The sequence below is a fragment of the Aricia agestis genome, chromosome 2 (assembly GCF_905147365.1).
Source record: "Aricia agestis chromosome 2, ilAriAges1.1, whole genome shotgun sequence".
Taxonomy (NCBI): domain Eukaryota; kingdom Metazoa; phylum Arthropoda; class Insecta; order Lepidoptera; family Lycaenidae; genus Aricia; species Aricia agestis.
In genome coordinates this window covers 2,726,873-2,751,611 of record NC_056407.1, presented here as the reverse complement: position 1 = coordinate 2,751,611, position 24,739 = coordinate 2,726,873, and the positions used below count along the sequence as shown (strand labels likewise).

General features: G+C 35.4%; 2 protein-coding genes across 4 annotated transcripts; one reads left to right on the top strand and one right to left on the bottom strand.

Annotated features, from left to right (window-relative positions):
• Positions 1 to 3,409: 3,409 nt before the first annotated feature.
• On the bottom strand, positions 3,410 to 8,467 carry LOC121739856 (cytochrome c oxidase subunit 7C, mitochondrial-like). 2 transcript variants are annotated; one of them, XR_006037502.1, is made up of 3 exons: positions 4,366 to 4,386; positions 4,013 to 4,125; positions 3,410 to 3,494 (listed from the first exon to the last, which is right to left on the bottom strand). XR_006037502.1 is itself a non-coding variant. In XM_042132441.1 (2 exons), exons 1-2 carry the CDS (start codon positions 8,341 to 8,343, stop codon positions 4,009 to 4,011), a joined length of 210 nt encoding a protein of 69 aa, XP_041988375.1. In that variant the 5' UTR covers positions 8,344 to 8,467. The 2 variants fall into 2 exon arrangements, 1 of the variants encoding a protein (XP_041988375.1); XM_042132441.1 differs by lacking the exons at positions 3,410 to 3,494; positions 4,366 to 4,386 and adding an exon at positions 8,251 to 8,467 and having other exon boundaries at positions 4,009 to 4,125.
• A 6,175-nt stretch (positions 8,468 to 14,642) lies between these two features.
• LOC121735569 (protein CDV3 homolog) lies at positions 14,643 to 19,425 on the top strand. Of its 2 annotated transcripts, none has more exons than XM_042126433.1 (5): positions 14,643 to 14,970; positions 16,491 to 16,655; positions 16,997 to 17,119; positions 18,491 to 18,665; positions 19,295 to 19,425. In XM_042126433.1, exons 1-4 carry the CDS (start codon positions 14,797 to 14,799, stop codon positions 18,662 to 18,664), a joined length of 636 nt encoding a protein of 211 aa, XP_041982367.1. In that variant the 5' UTR covers positions 14,643 to 14,796; the 3' UTR covers position 18,665; positions 19,295 to 19,425. The 2 variants fall into 2 exon arrangements, with proteins under 2 accessions (XP_041982367.1, XP_041982362.1); XM_042126428.1 differs by having other exon boundaries at positions 18,491 to 18,676; positions 19,298 to 19,425.
• The last annotated feature ends 5,314 nt before the right edge of the window (positions 19,426 to 24,739 follow it).

Here is a 24,739-nt window from a genome sequence, read left to right as displayed (position 1 = left end):
ATATGTAATATGCAGACCGACTCCTTTGTTACGTCCTAGTAAGTAGGACATAACATTACACGCTTTTGACGCTTATACACCATAAGGCTCTCATCAGTCTATAGTACCTCAATGGGATAAGATGTCTTTTGAACACTGCTTATTGTTACTTGGCTAGGCTATGCCGTTTTTGTAGGGCATAGCCTATATAACAGCTATTTCTTATGCCGATTTGAAGCGCCGCGGTGAGCGTACTGTGAACTAATTTATATAGAAAATGACAACCGCCATTTGCAAAATAATAGTTCCAAGCATAGAGCATACATTATAGCAAGCTATAGAGTGCTTCTAACAAGGTGTGAACTGTAAGCACGAGTGTGAACATATTTTCCTATAAGCGTCAAACGATGGCGCATGGAACATCACTAGACTTGCGTTATACGTTTGACAAGTATCTATAGAACTTCTGCTTACGATCGGCACAACGGGGAACGAGCGATGCGCGCGCTCTATAGCTTGCTAATGTATACTCTAAGGTTCCAAGTACTCAGCGCCAATATGGCGACTTTCAAATAGGAATATTTAATTGATAGCGATCGCCTGTCCAGTGTATTATAGAGGTCAGTGAACCCAGTCTAAGGAAACATATACCAGTAGCGCTCCCGTCAATGTCACCCACGTTCAAATAAAGCCTTGTCGAACAGTATCTTTAAACGAGCAATTATTCTTGTGTGTATATATATATATATATATATATATATATATATATATATATATATATATATATATATACAAGAATATACCATAATTTTATCTTTAACCACGCCTCTGGTGCAACCCAACCTTAAAACCTTGTCGAGCTCTATGGTTATGGTTAAATATGGCGTCTTGATGGTGTACATTTTTAACTTTAACTAAAGATTAGACATTTTGCTTTGTAGTTAAAGTTAAAGCGCAGTGTTAATGCGCGTGGCGAAAAAAGGAACTAACGCTGTCATCATTCAAAAACGCCATTTTTGACAGTTCTCCTTTACCAAAGCCCACGTTCATTTATAACCTTGTTGGACCAGCTGTCATCTGTCAATTTCTCCGGCCAAAGTTAAGGTTAAAGTAAAATTTGCCTTAAGAGGGCGACTAACCCCAAAAATCAATTAACATCGTCCTTGTCTCTTCATACTCACGCCCGTCCTTCAAATGCCAGGTGAAAAAGAACGACGCGGATTCAGCGCCAAATTAGTTTTTTCTCAATAACTCGATAAATATACAATATTTTAAAAATCCGCTAGGTCGATCTCTCAATGATAGAATTTTATACAATGTGTTAAAATCTTAGATGAATGATTGGTCTCGCGCGTGCGCTACGATTAGATACCGTCGGAGTACTTGAAAAATGCGGCAACAAATAACCACATGGCGTAACCGCGCCAGTCGCGCCGCAAGCTTCGGGTGACGTAGATGTGTCGATAATTAATTTTCGAAATTTTAAGTTACGTCCGTAGCAAAATGCCAGTTTGCGTAGTAAGACTTAACTACGTAGGATCTCTTCTAAGTCTGTGGACTTAATACTACAAGAAACAATAAAGATACTGGCATCACATACCATCAGTAAATATTATATAAATCGTCAGCACAGAAAAATAATATAAAACTGAAAATTCGGATCGGATGTACCGTACCGCTTGATGTTCAGTGTTGCCAATTACCATAAAATAAAAATTCCCAAATTTTTCTGAGATTGTGATTTTTATTTATTTATTATATCTTATTTTTATCTAAATATACATAGTGGCTGAGTGAATGAGCGCATTAAAATCTCTAGCTAGGGTAGCTGGTTCAAATTCCGCCAACGGAACAAAAAGTTTTCAAAGTTCCTGGATCATGAATGTGTAATAAATATGAGTATCATATTATAATAAAAATCTTAAATACAGTTTATATTTTATGTACACAATACAGTAGCAAATGAGAAAACAAGTTTAAAATTTGCTTTTTTATGACTTATTCTTAACTTTCGTTAAACTTCCTACCATTGTTTTTGTATTGTTTTCTCATCAATATTGTACCCATTATATTTCGTTGACCTAAACAACGTTGTTATTTTATCGCATTCTTTTCGAATGGACTTTATTCCAATGGTAAAGTTATCTGGTGATTGAACAATCAGCACTTACTATACAATAATAATAAATTACAAGACCACAGTAACTAATTTTTCCCCATTCATTGGGCACCAGTTACTTATTTGGCAGCCCGATTATCTACGCATACAACAATATTTGTGCATTGTTTTACACACACTACAATAGTGAGTCACCGGCAGTCGGCACTTGCCGCATTCAGAATCTGTTTTTTCTATAATATCATATACTAGGAATCTGTGTTTCTATATAGCAAATATATACTAGTAATCTGTGCTATATAGCGCGGTATCTAGTCGAGCGCGCGCGCGAGTCCAATCATTTATCTAAGGTTAAAATATTAATTTAGTTCAATGCACGGTTATGGCAATATATGAAAAATTCGTGAAAATTAGATGCATCTCTGTGATTTTTTTGTATCGAGAAAATTTGAATATACCTACTTAAATATATAAAGATATCGTGTTTTTGCTCAGATCGAATTCTCGGAAATATTATGTAGTATCTAATTTTAGACTTAACTGTAACTATAACTTTAACCACGCCTCTGGTGCAACCCAACCATAAGGCTCATGGAACAATTAAGTTCTATGAATCATTATATTATCCAGTATAGCTTGCTACATATATTAATCTGTGATCCAATATCAGTTCATGGAACAATTAAGTTCTATGAATCATTATATCCAGTATCTACACAGGACAATTTAGTCACATAATATATTACTTATAATGTTACTGCTCACTATTGTGGTACTTATTGTGGATAAAGCTATAATTTTAACCCGTCATACTACCTGCAACTGAAAAGATAACAACTACGTCTTATTATAGGTGTAATAAAAATAAGTGATATACTTTAAGAGTGGTGTATGTTCAAGCAGAGTATGTATGTACATTGAAAGTAACAGCACTGAAAGACTTACATAAGACCTTTCATAGAAACAGAAGTCAAAAGTAACAAGCTGTAAAGTGTAAACTATTGTCACTTCACACTTGTTACACACTGTATAATATTATTAATTTGAATCCTGCCGATGGAACAAAAAGTTTTCATAAGTTCCTGGGTCATGGATGTGTATTAAATATGTGTATCATATAATAAAAAACTTAAATATATGTATAGTATAAAAGTATTAAATATATTTCCGTTGTCTGGTACCAGTAACACAAGTCCTTCAGGTACTTACCACAGGGCCAGACTGACGTGGTGTGAAGCGTCCATAGATATCATTATTATATTATTATTAAGTACCTAGTACTAGTAGGTATTGTAAATAAAAAACTACATATTTGATGTTACATTGATTTTTATATTATCATTAAATAATAATCACATTTCTAACTTAGCCTAACACTGCCAACAATGAGATTTACCTGAAACAAAAAGTAATGATGCTGTATAAAATTTGGTAGACATACCCAAGTCCCAACCCAATTTTAAATTTTTACCAATTGAGACTGAATCTGAAAACAATTGAAGAATCTGAGATTTTATACTTATTCGTAGAGACTATATAATATTTTCATCGACAGGTAATGGGTAAAATATACTGCTTGCCTGGGAATGATTTTTGCATGTAACAAATGATTTAATTACTATTATTGGTTTTGTTTATGATTATTACTCATGTTCTCTGTAATTACAGAAAACACCAGTTTAACTATTTTTACTTCTCTGGATTTAAGTAGCATAAAAAGCTTTTACTATTACCTCTTCACTAATAAAAATATTGTTTGCAAATTGCACAGCATAATATAACTATTTATAGTCCACAGTCTTTGTGACTTTTCCAACATGCCAGACCTTTTGTTAAAGGCATTAGTTGTGTAAATATTTTAAGGGAGATATTAATTGCATTACAATAAAGTTCTTTAAACTAAAATCATATTACTTCTTCAACAGCTGATGACGGGTAATCAGGAAAGGAGCGCTCAGCCCGGAGCCGAGGAAAACAATGAACAGAGCTGTCAGCTTGTAGCGGCTGTGGATGTCGAACGGCAGGTTCTGGAATTATCACATTTTTTAAATTAACAAAGTGCTAACTTTTTTGAAAGAATCAATACCTCTGCAATATGAATATTAACCTAAGATTTATGTTCATTGTTCAAAGTATAAAGATTATTAAAATCTGTAACGTAGATCACTAATAATTCTTTCTCTATATATTTCTCAATCTTCTACACAATAGAGCAATTTATAAACATACAAATGCGATTATGTAATGAAATAGATTTATGGACATACCTCGCCAGGGACTCCGCCGTGAGAGTGGTTTCTTACAGCGTTGATCATCACATTTCTGCCAAGCTTGTTAAAATTACGTGCCAAAGGGCCCAACATTGTTAATCTTTTTGGAAAAGGTCTGCTTTTTGACGAATTTCCAAAAAATTGCAAGATCCAACAAGACGTCAAAAACCAGACCAAAATGACATTATAGTTTTTTTAAAAGTTACATTTTTATAAAAGCAATGGCAACATTAGAAAAATCGATTTTTAAATCTATTCAAATATACATATATAATAATTTAAAAAATAAAACTAATATAAACAAATTTATAGTATTTTATTATTGACTACCACATTATTATTAACCCAATAAAATAATCTTTCAACACACTTTTTACCTGAAAACAAAATAAAAAAAATACTTTTATTATTCTGCAATATCTATAGATGATAATATTTTATCTTTAAATCATCAAAGTTGTAAATTAATAAATATTATGTTTCACATGCGGAAATTGAGCTGACCGATTTCAAACATGTACAGTCTGTCAAGAAAGTGAAGAAATTAAAAAGTGACACATCGTAGTGTCCTCCCTTATAAATCAATCTAAGAAAAAAGGGATGATGTTGCCACTTTTTAATTTCTTCACTTTCTTGACAGACTGTAACCTCCTCCTTTTTGGAAGTCAGTTAAAAAGGTAGTTTGTACTGCACTCGGAAACGATTATCTTAAAATATACTTATATCAAAATTAGCTGTCCCAGCAAACGTTTCTTTGCCATATTATAAAGTATTTCGCCCGTATTATTTTATTGAAGTGACTAAATAAGGTATGTCACCATGGCAACGTCCATCGCTCTCCCGTCGCACAAACAATGGTCGCCGTCAGTCTCGAGTTGTAATAATTTACTATTATTTATTCAACAAAATATGCACTTATCAATATAAAAAGTAACCAGTAGCCGATTCTCAGATCCACTAAATATGCATTTAAAATTTGATTAAAATCAGTAAAGCCGTTTCGGAGGAGTACACTTAACTAACATTGTGACACGAGAACCGATTTTGCAGAAATTTGGCATAGAGATACTTTTGTCCCGAAGACGAACATAGGATACATTTTGTCCCGGATAAATGTACGGTTACTGCACAATATATTTTTATGATTTGCGGATAAAATATTCAATTGATTTTGATGAATTTTGTTATTGAGATACTTTGAGTCTCGGGAAAGGACAAGCGATACTTTTTGTCCCGGAAAATGTACGGATCCCACACAATAAACTTTGATGATTTGCGCCTGAACTATTCAATCGATTTTGATGAATTTTGGTATGGAGATACTTTGAGTCTCGGGAAAGGACAAGGGATACTTTTTGTCCCGGAAAATGTACGGTTTCCGCACAATAAACTTTTATGATTTCGCTTAAACTATTCAATCTATTTTATTATGAAATCGGAATTATTATTATTTGATGATGAAATCAGAAATGAATGAACGAAATCACGGAACGAAATATTGTACATATTTGCCGGGACACCTAGTTGAAAATAAAAATGACCATCCATACGTCTTACATTACTAATAATTATAATTAAGCGAAAGTGTGCCTGTCTGTCTGTCCGTCTGTTACCTCTTCATGCTTAAACCACTAGGAACTGATTTTGCTTTTTGGTATGGAGATACTTTGAGTCCCAGGAAAGGACATAGGATAGTTTTTGCCCCGGAAAAATGCACGGTTGCGGGCATCATCTACTTTTGACTGTCTTACTCAAATTACTCATCTCTCAAATATCAAATCATCTTTCAAATTCCTTATGTAGGTATTGGTTCGTCTTTGATTGATTGCGGCAGTTTTGGTCCAGTCAAATTAGGCTTAAATTAGGTAGGAACCTCGGGATTCGAGATACCCTGTCGCGCGCTCTCCGCCCTCTTTATCGGAAACGGTTCACCGTAGAAAAAATTTTTTGAACAGAAGTTGTAGAGAATTTTGTATTCTACATTATGGTTATCAATACAAATAGCAAAAAACCCATAGGAAATGAAATATTTACAAAATAAGTGCAAAAAACCGATTTTTGTGACGAAAGGTCACAAAAATCGGTTTTTTGCAATTTAATAGTTGCGCACACCCTCCATATATTATGTAGGTTTTGAGACAACATATTTTAGGGTGCCAATATACAAATATACAGACTTACGGTCTGTCAAAAAAGTCATGAAATTAAAAAGTGGCAACAACATAGTGTCATCCCTTTTTTCTAGATTGATTTGAAAGGGATGACACTACGATGTTGCCACTTTTTAATTTCATGACTTTTTTGATAGACTGTACAGCTGGGTATCTCGAATTCCAAGGTGAACTTACCATACTAATTGGACCATATAGATAATAATATTATAATATGATGCACACGGCACAAGATTCACCAAAGTACCATGTAACCAAAATAAAGTATCACGGACCATATATTATTATTCACCGAATCATTTGACCATATTAATATTATTGTTTTGATTGTGCTCTTCGTTGATGCAGCGAACGTGCGGCCTTAGCGTCCAGCTTTAATGTAAAATGAGTTTACCAAATTCCTCGTAAACAAACTGCTTGACTGCTTGATGCATGATATTAATTGATTATCAGTTATCACTCAAGTATTTTATTGTAATTGTAACACTTACTTCTTACGCAGTTGGTGCAGCACGATGAGGAACGGCGCCGCAAGTCCGGTGCCCGTGAACAGGAAGAAGTTGATCGTGAACCGCGTTCTGCTTGCGATGGAGAAGGGCAAGTTCTGAAATATAAACGTAGTAAAACTTAGGCTAAGGCTTAAGGCTTCACTAAGGTTCACTCGGCGTAACTGGGCGGTAGCGGTCATTGACTCGGAAGGTTGAAGCCGATATATATATATATATATATATATATATATATATATATATATATATATATATATATATATATATATATATATATATATATATATATATATATATATATATATAAGGATAAATTCACAAACGGCGGAGTAATCGTTAAACACAAAAAAACGAACATAACACCTCCTCCATTTTGAAAGTCGGTTAAAATTGTAGCCTATGTGTTATATGCTGATATAATATAAGCTATATTATTGTAAAATTTCATTAAAATCCGTTCAGTACTTTTTGTGTGAAAGAGTTACAAACATCCATACATACATCCACACGTCATACATCCAAACTTTCGCCTTTATAATATTAGTATAACAGTAGTTACACCATAAAGTTAATATAGGTATATTAACTTGACGACCTCTTTGGCTCAGTGGTGAGCGCGTTGGTAGCTCAAGCCGGGGGTCGCGGGTTCGAATCCCGCCGATGGAACAAAAAGTTTTCAATGTTCCCGGGTCTGGATGTGTATTAAATATGTGTATGATATAATAAAAATCTTAAATATATGTATAGTATAAAAAGTATTAAATATATTTCCGTTGTCTGGTACCTGTAACACAAGTCCTTTAGGTACTTAGCACGGGGCCAGACTGACGTGGTGTGAAGCGTCCATAGATATTATTATTATTATAACTTTATGAGTTACACGGAGCTAATACAAAGAGTAGCTATTAAAATTTACAACACTGCAAAATACCTTACAAGACGTTATATCCTTATTTATTTTGCTAATAACGATTTCATATCATGTACAACGTGTTTAACAGAAGGGAGTTTGATGACTTTAGGGTACAGATTAACATAGACTTATTTATATGCATAATTTATAAGTTTATGCAGATTAAGATAAAAAAATGGTAAGTATAATAGTGGTTTATTTAACAATAGAATTTAATAATTTGTAAGTAACAATGATTTTAGCATTTATTAGTGAAAAATTGTAACGCTGATTATGTAACAGGAAAACTTACCTCTCCGGGAATCCCACCATGGGAGCCGTTCCTTACAATGGTTTTCATCACATTTCTGCCCAAAAGAGTATTCCTCGCTACGGTGCTCAACATTTTTATTGGGTTTTTGTAACTAAATGAACAACGATCAAATATTACAGGTTATTGGAAGATAAGATAAACTTCAAAAGATAAATAAAATTATCGATGTATGCGACTGCCCTGCGAGTGATAACTATCGCGTATGAGCACGTAAGGTGTTGAGGAATCGTATGATTATAACATTGCGCTTTGAGGTACAGTTTGCATAATATGTTTTATTGAACCCAAACTCGAGGAAAATACTTATTGACTTTATGTAAGTAATCACTTTTAGCGGAATGTACCAATAACAGGAAAACTGCAACGAAAACAATGTGTTTAAATTAGGTTGCAACCCAAATGAAATGAATTCATGGGTAATTTGGGTAATAATAAGCTTGCTTAACGGATGTGAAACCACGGCTTCACAGAAAACCGACGTTAACCAACATCGGCCATCATCCATACTAATATTATAAATGCGAAAGTATCTCTGTCTGTCTGTCTGTCTCGTTTTCACGCCAAAACTACTGAACCGATTGCAATGAAATTTTGTACACAGTTATTCTAGAGTCTGAAAAAGGACATAGGCTACATTTTGATGTGGGAAAATATCTTATTTCCATGAAAATATCGATGAAAATGAATTCGCATTGCGCGTGGCCAGCGCTCATCCCGGGGGTCCTGGGTTCGAGTCCCGCAGGCGGAACAAAAAGTTTTCAATGTTCCTGGGTCTTGGATGTGTATTAAAATAAAATTTCAAAAATCTTAAATATAATTTATGTATAATATTATAAAAAATCCAGAAATATATCGATGCAATGAACATTTTAGTTCTAATACGATTCAACAGATGGCGTTTTATTTTTTAATTCATTGTAACACAGAACTAATCATACTTATTAGTTATTTGTTTTTGTTTATAGTTTTTAATACGTTAGAATATTATGTTTAATAATATTATCACTTGGTATAATAATAATCAATCTGTCTTATCTTATACAACTCCTACTGCATTTCTAATCCATACTATCCATACTAATATTATAAATGCGAAAGTATCTCTGTCTGTCTGTCTGTCTCGCTTTCACGCCAAAACTACTGAACCGATTGCAATGAAATTTTGTACACAGTTATTGTAGAGTCTGAGAAAGGACATAGGCTACATTTTGATGTGGGAAAATATCTTATTTCCATGAAAATATCGATGAAAATTAATTCGCATTACGCGTGGGCAGCGCTCATCCCGGGGGTCCTGGGTTCGAGTCCCGCAGGCGGAACAAAAAGTTTTCAATGTTCCTGGTTCTTGGATGTGTATTAAAATAATATTTCAAAAATCTTAAATGTATTAATTTATGTATAATATTATAAAAAATCCAGAAATATATCGATGCAATGAACATTTTAGTTCTAATACGATTCAACAGATGGCGTTTTATTTTTTACATTATTGTAACATAGAACTAATCATACTTATTAGTTAGTATGTTTTTGTTTATAGTTTTTAATACGTTAGAATATTATGTTTAGTAATATTATCACTTGGTATAATAATAATCAATCTATCTTCTCTTATAGAACTCCTACTGCATTTCTAATATATGTGACAAGTTGACAACAGAAGGCGCTCTAAAATAAAGGAGTTCGAGTGTACCGTGTTGGCCTATATTCCATCCAGAAAATATATCAATGCAATCAACATTTTATTTCTAATATATGAAAGAGATGGCGTTTTATTTTTTACTTTATTATTGTAACAGAACTAATCATACCTACTTTACTATATAATATTGTTTTATTCATAACTAGCTGTTGCCCGCGACTTTGTCCGCGTGGACTTTAGTTTATAGCGCGCGGTGTCAACAAAATTTGTGTCTTTAAAAACTTTTTAAAACCCTGGTAAGTGGTACCCCTCTTAGGGCCGCGCTACACCGGAATGGCAGCGCTGAAAGTGCTCGCCTCGCCGCTGCCATTCCGGTGTAGGGCGGCCTTTAATTAATCAAAATACCCAAAAACAGCTGTGCAGTGTGCACATAATCTATACTAATATTATAAATGCGAAAGTATCTGTCTGTCTGTCAGTCTCGCTTTCACGCCAAACGCCAAAACTACCGAACTGATTGTAATGAAATTTTGTATACAGATAGTCTAAAGCCTGAGAAAGGACATAGGCTACTTTTTTACTGGAAAAAAGGGTTGAAAGGGGGTGAAAATGCGTAAATTTGTTCAAATTAAGTTAGTTCCAACAATTCATAATAGATGGCGCCGTGCGTCTTCTACATCGCGCTGAAGCTTGCTCAAAAGTCTTTCTATAAGACGTGGTATCATCTTACATTTAAGTTTCGATTTTTTCTATTGTTATATCTATTCTACGGTATTAAATAACTCAGTACTTTATCTGTGCAGTGACGTAACCTTAAATCTATAAATGATAAATAGTTTATGGGTAAAGTTGTGTAATTGGAGGGCTAAATAAGCTTTAAAATTTGGCATAAAATATAAAGTTTAATATAAAAAAAAAATGGAATACTTATTGTGTGCACACTGCACAGCTGTATTGATTTAAGGGGTACCAGGGATTTTTTATAAAAGCTTTTGAAACCAATTTTGTTGACATCGCGCTTTATAAACTGAAGTCCACGCGGACGAAGTCGCGGGCAACAGCTAGTATTGAATAATTCATGGGTAATTAGGGTAATAGTAAGCTTGCTTAACGGATGTGAAGCCATGGCTTCACAGAAAACCGACGTTTTATACGTGGGAGAGCCATGCTTCGGCACGAATGGGCCGGCTCGACCGGATAAATACCACGTTCTCACAGAAAACCGGCGTGAAACAGCGCTTGAGCTGTGTTTCGCCGAGTGAGTGAGTTTACCGGAGGCCCAATCCCCTAACCCCTACCCTGTTCCCTTCTCTACCCTCAACTATTCCCTTCCCTTCCCTTCCCTACCCTCCCCTATTACCCTATTCCCTCTTAAAATGCCGGCAACGCACTTGCAGCTCTTCTGATGCTGCGAGTGTCCATGGGCGACGGAAGTTGCTTTCCATCAGGTGACCCGTTTGCTCGTTTGCCCCCTTATTTCATAAAAAAAAAAAGCCAACATCGACCATCATTTTAGTAATTATAACTTAATGAAACTGATCTTAGATAAACCAGTAGCAATATTGAATATTGTTATGTAGTTTATATCCTCTTTGGATTTGATGATTTATGTGCCATTGCAGTCAAACTGTATTCAAATATGTAGTGATTTTTGCCAAAATAATAATTACTAATCAGCAATGATATTCTACTTATACAGATATGTTACGTCCATACTATTTTCCGGCTTAAATCTCTTCCGAACAGTTTTCAAATTCAAAATTGCAAACATTGACAAATTTGACAGATAAGTGAAACAAAAGATATGAAAAACCATTTACATAAAAGAGGCAGTTCTATTTTTAAACGACGAATCATATCGCTATCTCTTTCTTCGCCTGAGCTATGACGAAAATTGGACTTTTTCCAGATTGTTCAAAAAATTTTTGAAAATGTAAATAATCGAGGTATTTATTGCAATCAAGACATGTGGTAAGACATTCCATGTGTTTTGTTAACTTTCGAGTCATAATTGGTACATTACGAAAATGTACTAATCCCACCAAAAAACATTTTCATGTAAAAATGTTGCCAAGATGAGAACATAATAGCCAAGCCAAGCCAAGCCACCGATTTTGACTAATGTGTAGAGTTTTTAGTTTCTCCTCGTGCGGCTGACACATTATATTATTATCAAATATTTTGCTGCGCTTTAGTGTAAAATTAAGGTTTTTAGATTTAGGGCTGAGTATGTAAGGTTAGAAACTTGGCTCTACATGAGATCTCACTACTTTTTGACACGACGAACTATAATATTATTATGTTCTCATCTTGGCAACATTTTTACATGAAAATGTTTTTTGGTGGGATTTCATTTCTTTTTGTAAGCTGGTTTACGTTTTTTTTCTTTTAGTTCATTTTTTATGGTTCCGTACCCATATGGTAAAAACGGGAGCTTATTATTGAGACTTCGATGTCTGTCCGTCTGTCTGTCTCCAGGTTGTATCTCAAGAACCGCTATAGCTAGACTTCTGAAATTTTCACAGATTGTGTATTTCTGGTGCCGATATAACAACAAATACTAAAAACAAAATAAGGGAAATATTAATTAAGGCGGACTCCCAAACAATAAGACACTTGAAATTTTCACAAAATCCTCAATTATATACGTACTTTAATATTTGATAATAAAATTGAAATAAAATATATAATTAAGGGGGGCTCCCATACAAAAACACAATTTTTTCCCCTCCTTTCGCTCTATAACAGTTTACAGTACGGAACCCTTCGTGCGCGAGTCCGACTCGCACTTGGCCGATTTTTTTTGGGTGTACCCAGAGGGTAAAAACGGAACCCTATTACTAGACTTCATTGTCTGTCCGATATCTGTCTGTCTGTCTATAAAAAAAAGTAAGGGGGGCTTACTTTTTTATTTTATTTTAATATTATCATTAAATATTAAAGTAGCCATATATGTCAATTTACTCAAAGTCCTTAGTTATATATAACTAAGGACTTTGAGAAAAATTCAAGTTCTCATACAACAAACGTGATTTTTTGCTATTTCTTCCTTTTGATAATAATAGATGTCGCTGTTGGGCACCTACATCGCACTATCGATGACGCGAAGATGTTTGGTAGTTAAACGGCTAGTTCTTCTTCTTCTTTTAAAAATGGCCGCCTCGGTGAGTTTAGTTTAACTTTCGAATCAACTTTTTTGTTTTTAAATAACCGTAAACCGATGTTGTTTATAGTAGGTTTTAAAAATATGTTTTAAGACCTACAGTTATACTAATTATTATCCTAAAATTCCTAATCAATCTGTTTCAAGTTTAAGTAAACTTGAAATAGATTGGTACTTAAGTAACTAATTATTATTATTATAATTAATGAAAAATTCTTATTAATTAAATATTTGCAAAGAAATGCTAAGACTACGACTATTCTTTGAACTTACATACTTACGTACCCAAAGGGTAAAAACGGGACCCTATTACTAAGACTTCGTTGTCTTTCCGTCTATCCGTCCGTCCGTCCGTCCGTCTGTCCGTCTGTCTGTCTGTCTGTCTCCAGTACAGCCTAGAGACAGACAGACAGACAGACCGTTTCAAGAACGGTAATAGCTAGAGAGTTGAAATTTTCACAGATTATGTATATCTATTGCCGTTGTAACAACAAATACTAAAAATTAAATAAAATTAATATTAAAGTGGGGCTCCCATACAACGAACGTGATTTTTTTGGCCTTTTTTGCTCTATATCAATGATGGCAACAGGTAGGTACTTGAATTTTTCTCAAAGTCCTTAGTTATATGTCAACTTTAATATTTAATGATAATATTAAAATAAAATAAAAAAGTAAAGGGGGCTCCCATACAAAAAACACAAATTTTTGCCTAATTTTGCTCTATAATGGTACGGATATAGGTTAAGTTGGGTTTGATAATTTTTTTGTTGTTTTAGTACTAATATCATGTTACATACCAAATTTCAGCTTTCTAAGACTTCAGGAAGTACCCTAACAGTTTTGATGATCAGTGAGTCAGTGACCAAATTGTGGGTTTTTGGACACCTATAAAATCTAAAGTATAATAGCTACGATATTCAAACTTTGCGCATTTAATAACTATACCCATGTCACTATATCTTAAAAATTTCAACTATCTGGCATTATTCAAACCAAAGTTACGAGGGTTCAAAAATACGACGAAACGTTTCGAGAAAAGGTAGGTAGTGCCCTTGCGCGCTTCGCTTGGCTCACCTTGGCGGGGGCACTCCCGTGCCCCCAGATTATGACTCGACACGCACGACGTCTTATTATAGTGCTTATTCCACTTATCCTAGCTAGGACGTCCTAGCTAGGATCCTAACAAATTTAGTCAAGTGGAATAACATTTAGAAAGCTAGGATCCTAACTAGGATCATAACCTAGCTAGGATCCTAGCTTTCTAAATGTTATTCCACTTGACTAAATTTGTTAGGATCCTAGCTAGGACGTCCTAGCTAGGATAAGTGGAATAAGCGCTTTAGGTAAGACAAGACACGGTTCGTGACTGCGCTCGATGCAGACTAAACAACAGACGGCCCAATTGGGCCGTATTTGAATCTTCACAACGCGCGCGGTAGTAACATATCTGCTTTGAGTTTTTCATCATTGCTATCGTATCGTATCGTAATCGATGTTTGAATGAACCGTGTACGGTGTGTTTAAATCGTATTTTTTTAGAATGGCAACATATTTATAAACGTCAGAAAGACGAAAGTCAGTCGGCCACGCTTGCCACAAAAATCATTTTGGAATTCGGGCGGTCCTTCACTCAAATCACTAACTTTTAATCATTCCAATATTGCTGTTTATATTGAAATAGAAGTCTAACAAAGCCGATTTACACATTTAAATAACAATGGCCGATCTCGATGATTTTTTCGCAAAGAAAGATCGTAAAAAGTCAAAGTCAAAAAAGTTTGCCACCTCCGATGAACTCGCCAAAAAAATGGATGATCCAAAACAAAAGCCCGATGTTAAGCCGAAGAAAGAACGTCCAGTGCAGGAGGGCGAGGAGCCGGGCCGTGCTGGGGTGAGTGATTCGATGTTCACATGCTTTCCTCTCGTATTTCAGTAGGTATACGTCAAAAGCAGGTGTTCTGGTATCGATGTGTTACGATAGTGAGTCTTCTTTGTCCTAATTTGTATATAATACCACATAGTACAGAAAACCATTGCTCTAATGTGTATTACATTTGACCTCTTTGGCTCCATGACACTCCCTGCCCTAAATTCAGGGTAGGCAATTATGTATGGTGCCTTTATGTATGTCATGCAGATTTCCAAAATTGCATTGAATTTGAATCCAGTATAATAGTGAGGTTGGTATCATTTTGGAATTATTGTATTCATTACAGCAAAGATAAGGCAATTGTTTTGATAATTTGTTGCATATTTTGTTTGGTAACTGTAAATCTAAATTGTTTTGTCTCATAAATTCTCATAATGTGTTAGAACATAAAAACTTTTAGTTGGTTAGAAACTAAATTTTATAAATTAATCTGCATGTGAAATATTTCTAACAGTCTTCCAAAAAGCTGAAGGTTCTTCTGTATTGTATGTTTTTGTATCATGTATTTGCCTTTCCTAAAGTGGGTGATAACACCCCCCCTGTGGGGGGCGGCGGTGTGGGACCCAGAAAAAAAAGGGGGCATAGTGTAGAGGCTTGGAGGGTGATTTGTAATTTCATTTCATCTGGATGCCTTTTAAATGGAAACAATGGGGGGCGCTAAAACATAATTTGTTCTGAAAGTGGGCAGTAGACATTAGACAATATACATAATATTAGTGGTATATTGTGTGACTACTTTAGACATTTTATAACTAAACTTAACTTTGAAGCTATTTGATATTTTTATAGTAATAAATATTACAAATTTTTTGAAAACAACAAACAAGTAGCTAGCAAGCAAGCAAGTACAATAATATGTATTATGTTACTGATAGCATGTTTTGAAGAACAATGTTGTTTTCTGCCCTTTAAATGAATCACAATGCTTTAATATTGTAACTAACTTAAATAATTCCTTAACTTAAATATTGTTCACTACTTTTTGGGTTCATATTTCTACAAAAAGAAAAAAAATAACAAATTATTTATATTTACTAATGAACTGAAAAATAATGGCTCAAATATAACAAGTGACAAGGAGGCCCCTCAAGGAGGCAAACTGAAATGAAAGGAAGAAACAAGACTCAAGTTCAATGGGGTGATTCACAATTCTTAATGTGGAACATGAAACTTACTGCATGTTTGTAGGTTAATGTTTAACAAGTCAAACATTTATTGGCTGTTTTGTAGGAAAAGTGTCAATCAGAGTTGAATTACTTATTCTGATTCATGCCTCAGATTCAGTGGCGTAACAATAACACCAGGGACCTGTGGCAAATTAACGGGCCCCTATCAGTAAAAGTCGCCATGTTAATAATAAAACAATATATAAAAAAAATCTGGTCCCTTTTGGATCGGGGGCCCGTGGCATTTTGGTAGCCCTGCCACCCTATAGTTACACCACTGCTCAGATTATAATAATATAATTTATGTTATTACAGGAAGATGAAGAATGGAAGGACTATGAGGAGCCGGTGAAGGACTACACAGGACTCAAAATCCAGGTTCTTCAGGGCGGCACTGGAGTTCCTGAGTCCGGACGGGATACCGCCACTGAAGATTCTAACACAGACAGCACTAAAGTCAAAGGGCCGTGGAATAAACCAGTAAGTTCATTTGCACCTAAATATGTACGGTCTTGCCAGAGGCCGCAGTGGCCAGGTCGCGGCGGCCATCGAAAGTATGGTGTGGCTCCTGGCCAGGTGGCGGCCAGGTGAGCGTGGCCTATGGCGTGGCGTGATACTAAGGTAGGGTGCGAATGTCGATGGCCGTCGCGACCTGGCCGCTTGTGCGTGCCCAGGCTTAGGTATTTGTTTATTGACTAATTTATTTTACACCTACACATGTTTCAATTTTTGTTAATTTTCTGGTCTATTTTTGACTTCTTTGTTATTGAATGGATTGAGAATTGCAAACATGCCTTCAAAACATTACGTCGTGATTACAGGTAGATGCAGAGCCAGCAAAGCAGGCTCCACCACCTCCCCCCGAGGAGCCCAGGCCGACGCCTACAGTGTACGTGCCGCCGTCGCAGCGTCTCAACGACGCGCCCGTGCGTCGTCCACATGCGGTAAGACCTTTACTTTGCAGTTTTCTCTAACAGTGCAACAAATTGCTAATACAACTCGTAAAAATTGTGAGAGAGGCTTCTGTTTACACTATAAAAAACCAAAACATTAAACCAATCTGTGAATGTCTGAAGACAATGATTATCAAAACTGCTGCAGATTGTGAAGGTGTTCCCTCATCAGCAGCATTGTAATGGAACAATGTGTAATATTATCTTGATACAACTTGTAAGTTGTAACATAAATGCTATGTAACAGTGAGTTCAATTGATTGATGATTTGATAAATCGAATTATCGCGAAAATTCTAGGGACTTCGCGAAAACACGGATAATTAGACAATGGTGATTACATTTTTCAACCTTACTGACAGAAGTAAGTGTTTTCGCGAAAACGCGAGTCGCCTTAGTAAGATTACGAAACGAATCGTTAGTTATTATCGAAAAAATCACTGGTTGGTCGGTTTCAGCGCCCCACAACAACATATTCATTGATTGGTTGAAGACTTGACGTTTTAAATGTCAATTCATTGTCACGCGTTGTTTTTTTTGTGTTCGTTTTTGTAAAACTAGTGCGAAAAGTAATCTAAAAGTGTGTCTGTAAATACAAAATGACCGATACAAGATGTGAAATTAGTGTTGAAAGTTAAACAGATCCCGAAACTAATTTTGAGGTTATGGTTGAGATAAGAAAAAGGTTAAATAAAAAGTAAAGTTCCTATGAAGAGGCATTGTCATTTCTTACCCTTTATAATTCTTTGGTGTAATACCTCAAAGATACATATAGAACCAATCAGAATAAGAGTTGGCCAGTAAGCAAAAATCAAGCCAATCAGCGTTAAGAATGTGCAATGTTACTGAGGCAACTTGCTTGCTTGTTTTTGGAAAAAACCTAACTTTTTTTTAGAAAAATTGAAAAATATAAACAGCATTATCTAATTATCCGTGTTTTCGAAAAATCCCTAGAATTTTCGCGAAAATTCGATTTATCAAATAATCCTACGACATATATATTTGGAATCTCGGAATCGGCTCCAACGATTTTCATGAAATTTAGTATAAAGGGGGTTTCGGGGTCGATAAATCGATCTAGCTAGGAATCGTTTTTAGAAAATGTCATTTTATTCGTGTTTTATCGAATACTGAGCAAAGCTCGGTCGAATAGCTAGTGTTACATTACACGCGAATGCTCCCGGTAAAGGAGCTCCATAATGTTAAATGTACACAATAAAACTTACACCTTTATGAAATACTAGAAAATGGCAGATTGGCAATTACAACCTGCCATTTTGCCTCTACATTCTGTCAGTATTTTTATTTTTTTGCATTTCTACTGTGGTTGTTTTAAGAATGCATCAATATATAATTGTTCCAGACCAAGAACGCTCCGGACATTCACAACGACGACTACTTCCCGGTGCTGGGCTCGGCGGGCAAGCGCGGCGGGTGGAGCACGGCCGGGGGCGGCGGCCCGCAGCGCTCCGCCCCCGCCGCGGCGCGCCCCCTCGCGCTCGACAATCGCTTCACCAGCCTGCCGCACGATAGCTAGCCAGCTAGCCAGGTATAACGTGAGCTATTCAAAGGGCTGTCAAACATTTTAGTCATTTGCATGTCACACTAATTCCAACTTAGCTGCGCGAGAATATTATATTTTAAATTTTTCGTGATTATAAAATCACAACTGTCATCGAGTAGCAATTGTAGAGCTTGTCTAATTTGAAATGACGCGCCCCACCACTTCACTATACTGTACTCGGCAAAACATGGCAGTAGCGGTCATTAACCCCCTGTCAAAAACATGTAATTTTCTACATAAACCGCGATTGACAATGAAGTGTCAGATGTTGTCGATCGCGGCTTTGTATAGAAAATGACAAGTTTTTGACAGGGAGTCAGTGACCGCTATCGCCATGTTTCGCTGAGTTCTGATTAGTTGATATAAATGAAAAATTTTGTACTGTGAATACGCGGGAGGGGCGCGTCATTTTTAATTAGACCAGACCTATGTAATTATTTGTGACCATTATAGATACAAAACTGAATTGCACTTTACATATTGTGTTGTTTTGTATACTGCTTCTTTAACTATTATTTCTGTTTAGTTATTATTCTTTATTAACATTTATAACTATACAATATCAATCTACATGATAAAATAATCCAATAAATTAATTTTTTGCAGGTGATGGAAAAGTGTCAATAATGGAATCCGTAAAAGTGAAGTGTCATTATGGACTTTTAAGCAAAGACTAAGCAAAGCTACTCCAATACACTATAATTGTCTATCGATCAATGGCACACTTCTCAAAACCATACAGATAGAAAATATACACTAACAGACAGTTTTGCTTCATGTTGTCATGTACAGTACTCCCAAATTAATAATGCGCATGGAAATCTTCGCTAATTGTTGTAATCACGAAAACACCCGAATCTAAAGTAAATATCATATTAGCCGGTGGCTGTCTGCTGTCGCCGGTCACCGGGAAGCCATCGCGGCGTTACCATGGTAACATCCAAGCAACGTCGGCGCAAAACAACGAGGCGCCTGCCTCTACGTCGCTGCAAAGCGCTGTTAATTTTAAAACAGCGCTTGCAGCGACGTCTTCCGACGCTCGGGAAATGCGATCGTGGCCGAAAAATTACGAAAATTTCTTTGCGCATTATCATTTTGGGAGCACTGTACAATAGTGGACTGAATTAAACACCCGTTAAAATTAAGCACACTCAATTACTTTACGCTGGGCTGGATGCAGTCAAACAATCTAAATACAGCTGTCAGTCATTTTGTAATAAGCTTTTTTATTGACAATAATTTTGAATTAACATTGATTATATATGTTTTATATTATTTACTGAATACAAATGTTCCTTTGATTATTATGGCATCTTTTTTTGGGCCTTTACAAATTTAAACTTTTACAAAAATGAAATTCTACAAAAACCCATGTTCGACGGAAGGTTATATTGTACTATTAGCATTCAAATTCCATAATTTCCCAAAACAGTGTGTTTTGTTGAAATTTTATTAATATTATCTTTAAAGCAGACCAGTTACTACTTTACGAAAATGTATGTAGTGAGAATATTATTAAACAACATAGTAAAACAGAAAATATTTAAAATAAGAAGTTTCTTCTTAAATATAGCATTTAAAATAAAGCTTTTTATTGTAGATATTAAATAATAAATTTGTCTATGATCTGTATTTGGTTTGAGATTGAAAAAGGTATGATACTTTTACAGTGTGTATAGAAAAATAAAACATTTCGAAAATTGAGATTTAGTGTAATTTAGAAAAAAGAGAATGTGGCAACATAAGTACTAAAGCATTTATTGGAGAGGGAGTTACATGCTAGCCTTCATTCAAATGCTTTTGTAATTAATAACAAAGTATTTGTTTAAAGAACAACTGTTATTTTGTGTTATTACATTAAATGACTGAATACTTTGTTCCCAGATTAAAAATTAACTAAAAATTAATGCAAAGGATGCATAAAGATTATAAAATTGTCTTCAAGCTTTGCTGAAGAACAAACTCATGGATTACATTTCCCCTTACACTTCAGAATCCTTCTCTATTAATCTTTGTCACCCTTAAAACTGTCTCAAAAAAGTGTAAAGAAGTGTGCAGTATATTTGTTATTTTTTACGTTTATAAAGATTATACCATTTTGTTGTGATCTTGGATGAGCAGGTTACTGTCGATTGGAATTGGTTATAAAATATACATATAGTTGGTATTCTCTTCAGTTACCTCATGTAAATTTGTTGAAAATTGCAAAATATTGTACCATGTACCATAGAATAAATTATGTATTTAAATTTAATGTGGTGTATTATTTCATAAAAATAGTTAAGTCCCTAAGCCCGGGCGCGCACTAGCGGCCAAACCGCAGCGGCCAGGTCGACCTTAGTATGAAACCGCCATAGACCACGCGCACCTCCACAGCCAGCGCACATGCAGGTATTTAAAGAATCTGGGCGGCCAAAAGTCCAATTTTTCAATTAACAATGGTACTCACAAAACCGGTTCTCCCGGGTAGATTACCTACCTGACTACAGTACCTGATACCCCCACCCCCGCTATCACCTAGCACCCGAACAGTCAGTCGCATATAGGTACTAGTAATCTGTGGTCAGTCGGAATTGTGACGTTGCACCTACGTATCTGTTCTCGGCGCCATTACAAACATTAAAACTTAAAAGAGTTTTTCAAAAGTGTTTATATTTATTTTACAGTTTAAAAGTGATGGATATTGTTAGTGCAGGTAAGAAACTTTCAAATTACTTTAATAAAGTCATAATAAACTAACGAACTTAAAATATATTCGTACCACAACAGAACTCCTTTATCATGCAATAATTTCCTCATTTCTTTTCTTTACTGGACTTTATGTTTACGTATCGGGATAGATCGGGCTATGATTTTAATATAAGTAGTTGATATATTAGGTATCGTTCTTCTAAATAACATTAAAAATGTCTCCGGAAATGTCCGGATAAGTTAATTTTTTGGACTTTAAAGATAGAACTAGCTGTTTGACCGAGCTTTGCTCGGTATCCGATGAAAATGACATTTTCTAGAAATGATTCCTAGCTTGATCGATTTATCGCCCCCGAAACCCCCTATATACTAAATTTCATGAAAATCGTTGGAGCCGATTCCGAGATTCCAATTATATATATATACAAGAATTGCTCGTTTAAAGATATAAGATATAAAAATTGCAATTTTTCTTTAGTGTCAACTTTTTTAATGTACGCTTATTTTAGGTTCACCAGGTACTTCGGGAGTGAGGATTGTGACCCGGCAATACTTGTACGATCGTATGAAGGAAGACAATTTGCCTAATTTGGACGCAAAATTAATCTACCTAAAAAATCAACTTTTACTATGTGAAACATCGAATGAACATCAAATTGCCAAATTGAAACGTGATTTTGCACATTTCAAAACGGAAATCAAACAAAGATGGACCAAAGCTCACTATAAAGAGGACGTATTTTTTAAATACAACCGAACGTGGCTGGATGGTACGTTTGAAATCCCTAATGTTGAAACTTTACAAAAACGATCAGGTCGACCGTCTAAATCGTTTGAGGAGGCAAGTGAGAGAAGTAAAACCCGAAAGACCGAAGAGCTTCGTTCCGGTTTCGAGAAGGAAGTCATAATACATGCTGCGCAGGTGGAATTGGGAAAATCTGGCAAAAGACATGCGTCTAATGTTCTCAAAGATATAACGAGTACTCCAACACGAGCAAGTACCTAAATATAAGAGGGCATTTTATTTAACAAAACCCTCTAAAGAGCGACATGCTTTGACACCAATGCAAGCTTTGCAAATGTTTGTAGATGCTGATTTGACACAAGGGCAATATGATATAATAAGAAAAACAAATAATTTTTTTTTCCCATGTTACAGTGTCTTACAGAAAGCAAAAAAAATAATGTTAGGAACTTGCAAGGAAACTTGCACTATAACGAGTACCTGCTGAAGCTCAGTTACAGCCTTTAATGGATGTTACCGTTAGACGTTTATCGGAGTACCTGGAAGAAGTATTGTTTACTTTAAAGGAAGAAGAGCGGAATTCCATTACTTTAATAAGTAAATGGGGCTGCGATGGGTCCCAACAATCAAAATACAAACAAAAACATGAAAATGATTCTGATACAGACGCAAATCTTTTTCAGAGCTGTTTTGTACCTCTTCAGTTAGCTTGTGGATATAATAATATGAAAGTGCTATGGAAAAATCTGACTCCATCTTCACCGAGATTTTGTCGACCAATAAGGTTCCGTTTCTTAAAGGAAAATGATGACGTCACGGAAGAGGAAATACAATATATTAAGAACTCTATCAACTCTTTAACTCCAACTGAAATTGACATAGGCGAAAATAAGTTTTTTATTAAGCACACATCCATGATGACAATAGTAGATGGAAAGGTCTGCAATGCAGCCACGGGTACAAAGTCAACAAGTAAGTGTTACATTTGTGGAGCAACCACAAAAAATTTCAATGACCTGACTAATTATACTACTGAAGTAAATACTGCGGCTCTTGAACTCGGGATATCTATTCTACATGCTAGAATTCGTATATACGAAAGTATTTTACATTTAGCTTATAAGCTAGAAGTTAAAAAATATAAAGAAAGGAAAACGCAAGATGAAAAAGACTTAGAAAAAAGAAATATATACAAGATAGGTTATAACAGAAACTGGTCTCTTAGTAGACATGTCGAAGTATAATTTCGGTAACAGTAATGATGGTAATTCGAGTAGAAGGTTTTTTGAGAATCCAAGATTAGCCTCAGAGATAACAGGAGTTGACTATGAACTAATTTATAGGCTAAAAGTAATATTGGAAGCAATTTCAAGCGGGTTTCAAATTGATCCCATAAAATATAAAAATTATGCTTTTGAAACGGCTCGTCTTTATGTAAATTTATGTAATTGGCATCCTATGACGCCAACAATACATAAAGTCTTAATCCATGGCGCAGTGATTATAGAAAAAGCACTTTTACCTATCGGGCAGCTCTCTGAGGAGGCAGCTGAAGCTCGAAACAAACATTTTAGAAATTACCGCCAAGATTTTGCGAGAAAATTTTCTAGGGAAAATTGCAATGAAGACATATTCAATCGCCTTCTACTTAGTTCTGATCCATTGTTAAGTAGCATGCGTAAACTTAAAAAAAGAAAAGCTAACACATTTATGCCCGAGACGTTAGAAATGTTTGTATCTGCAGAACCAAATGGCGGCCAGCGGCCACTTTTGCCGCCGCGACCTGGCCGCTAGTGCGCGCCTGGCCTAAAGCGCATCACAGACGGTGAAGATAGTATAATGTTTTTTCTTAAGATGCCCAAATATAAAATATTATAGTATCTTAAGCTATCACACACGGCTAAGATACGATATTATTAAAAATCTGTTCATTTCCTTACGAGTCTCCGTTGGTGCCACACATATTCTTTGTTAAAGTTCTATATACAGGGTGATTGACTATGAGTGATACTGCCTTACTTCTTGATTTGTTAGACAGCTCCTCAGACGATGATTCTGATATAGAATGTGAAATGCAGATTGCAGTAGTACATTCCAAAAGGAGAAACATTTGGATAGAGCCTCACATAAAAAAAGGGAAAAACCTGCGGCGAATTTAACCTTTATCAAGATCTGTCAACAAAGAAGTTTCAAGAGTATTTTAGAAATTCAAGAGAAACATTCATTACGATTCATGATTTGATTAGGGAAGATATAAAAAAGCAAAATACAAACATGCGACAAAGCATTTCCACTGAAGAGCGTCTATCAGTAGGTAGTATAGTCTATATAGTCTATCAGGAGCATCCCACTCGTCCAATCACCGATGAGCCCGCTGCCCGACACAAAAACACCCTGTATTCATATATTTCGCTTCTTAAGATAAAATATTAAGATACGAAGTATATATTTCGTATTTTAAGATAAAATATTAAGATACGAAATAAATATTTCGTATCTTATAGATGAAATTACTAGATAATATACTTAGTAGGGACGTCAACATGATCCAGGGAGGCAGCCCCCCCCTGTCCCCCCCCCGCGGTACGTAAGTAATGTTGTTCTGTAGCTTC

Bases quoted from the DNA above. Each gene is read 5' to 3' on its own strand.
- LOC121739856 (XM_042132441.1), bottom strand. From the start codon at position 8,343: ATGTTGAGCACCGTAGCGAGGAATACTCTTTTGGGCAGAAATGTGATG. The intron at 4,126-8,250 runs GTAAGTTTTCCT...TGATAATTCCAG, and splicing joins ATGGTGGGATTCCCGGAGAG to AACCTGCCGTTCGACATCCA.
- LOC121735569 (XM_042126433.1), top strand. From the start codon at position 14,797: ATGGCCGATCTCGATGATTTTTTCGCAAAGAAAGATCGTAAAAAGTCA. The intron at 16,656-16,996 runs GTAAGTTCATTT...TCGTGATTACAG, and splicing joins AAGGGCCGTGGAATAAACCA to GTAGATGCAGAGCCAGCAAA. The intron at 17,120-18,490 runs GTAAGACCTTTA...TAATTGTTCCAG, and splicing joins CCGTGCGTCGTCCACATGCG to ACCAAGAACGCTCCGGACAT.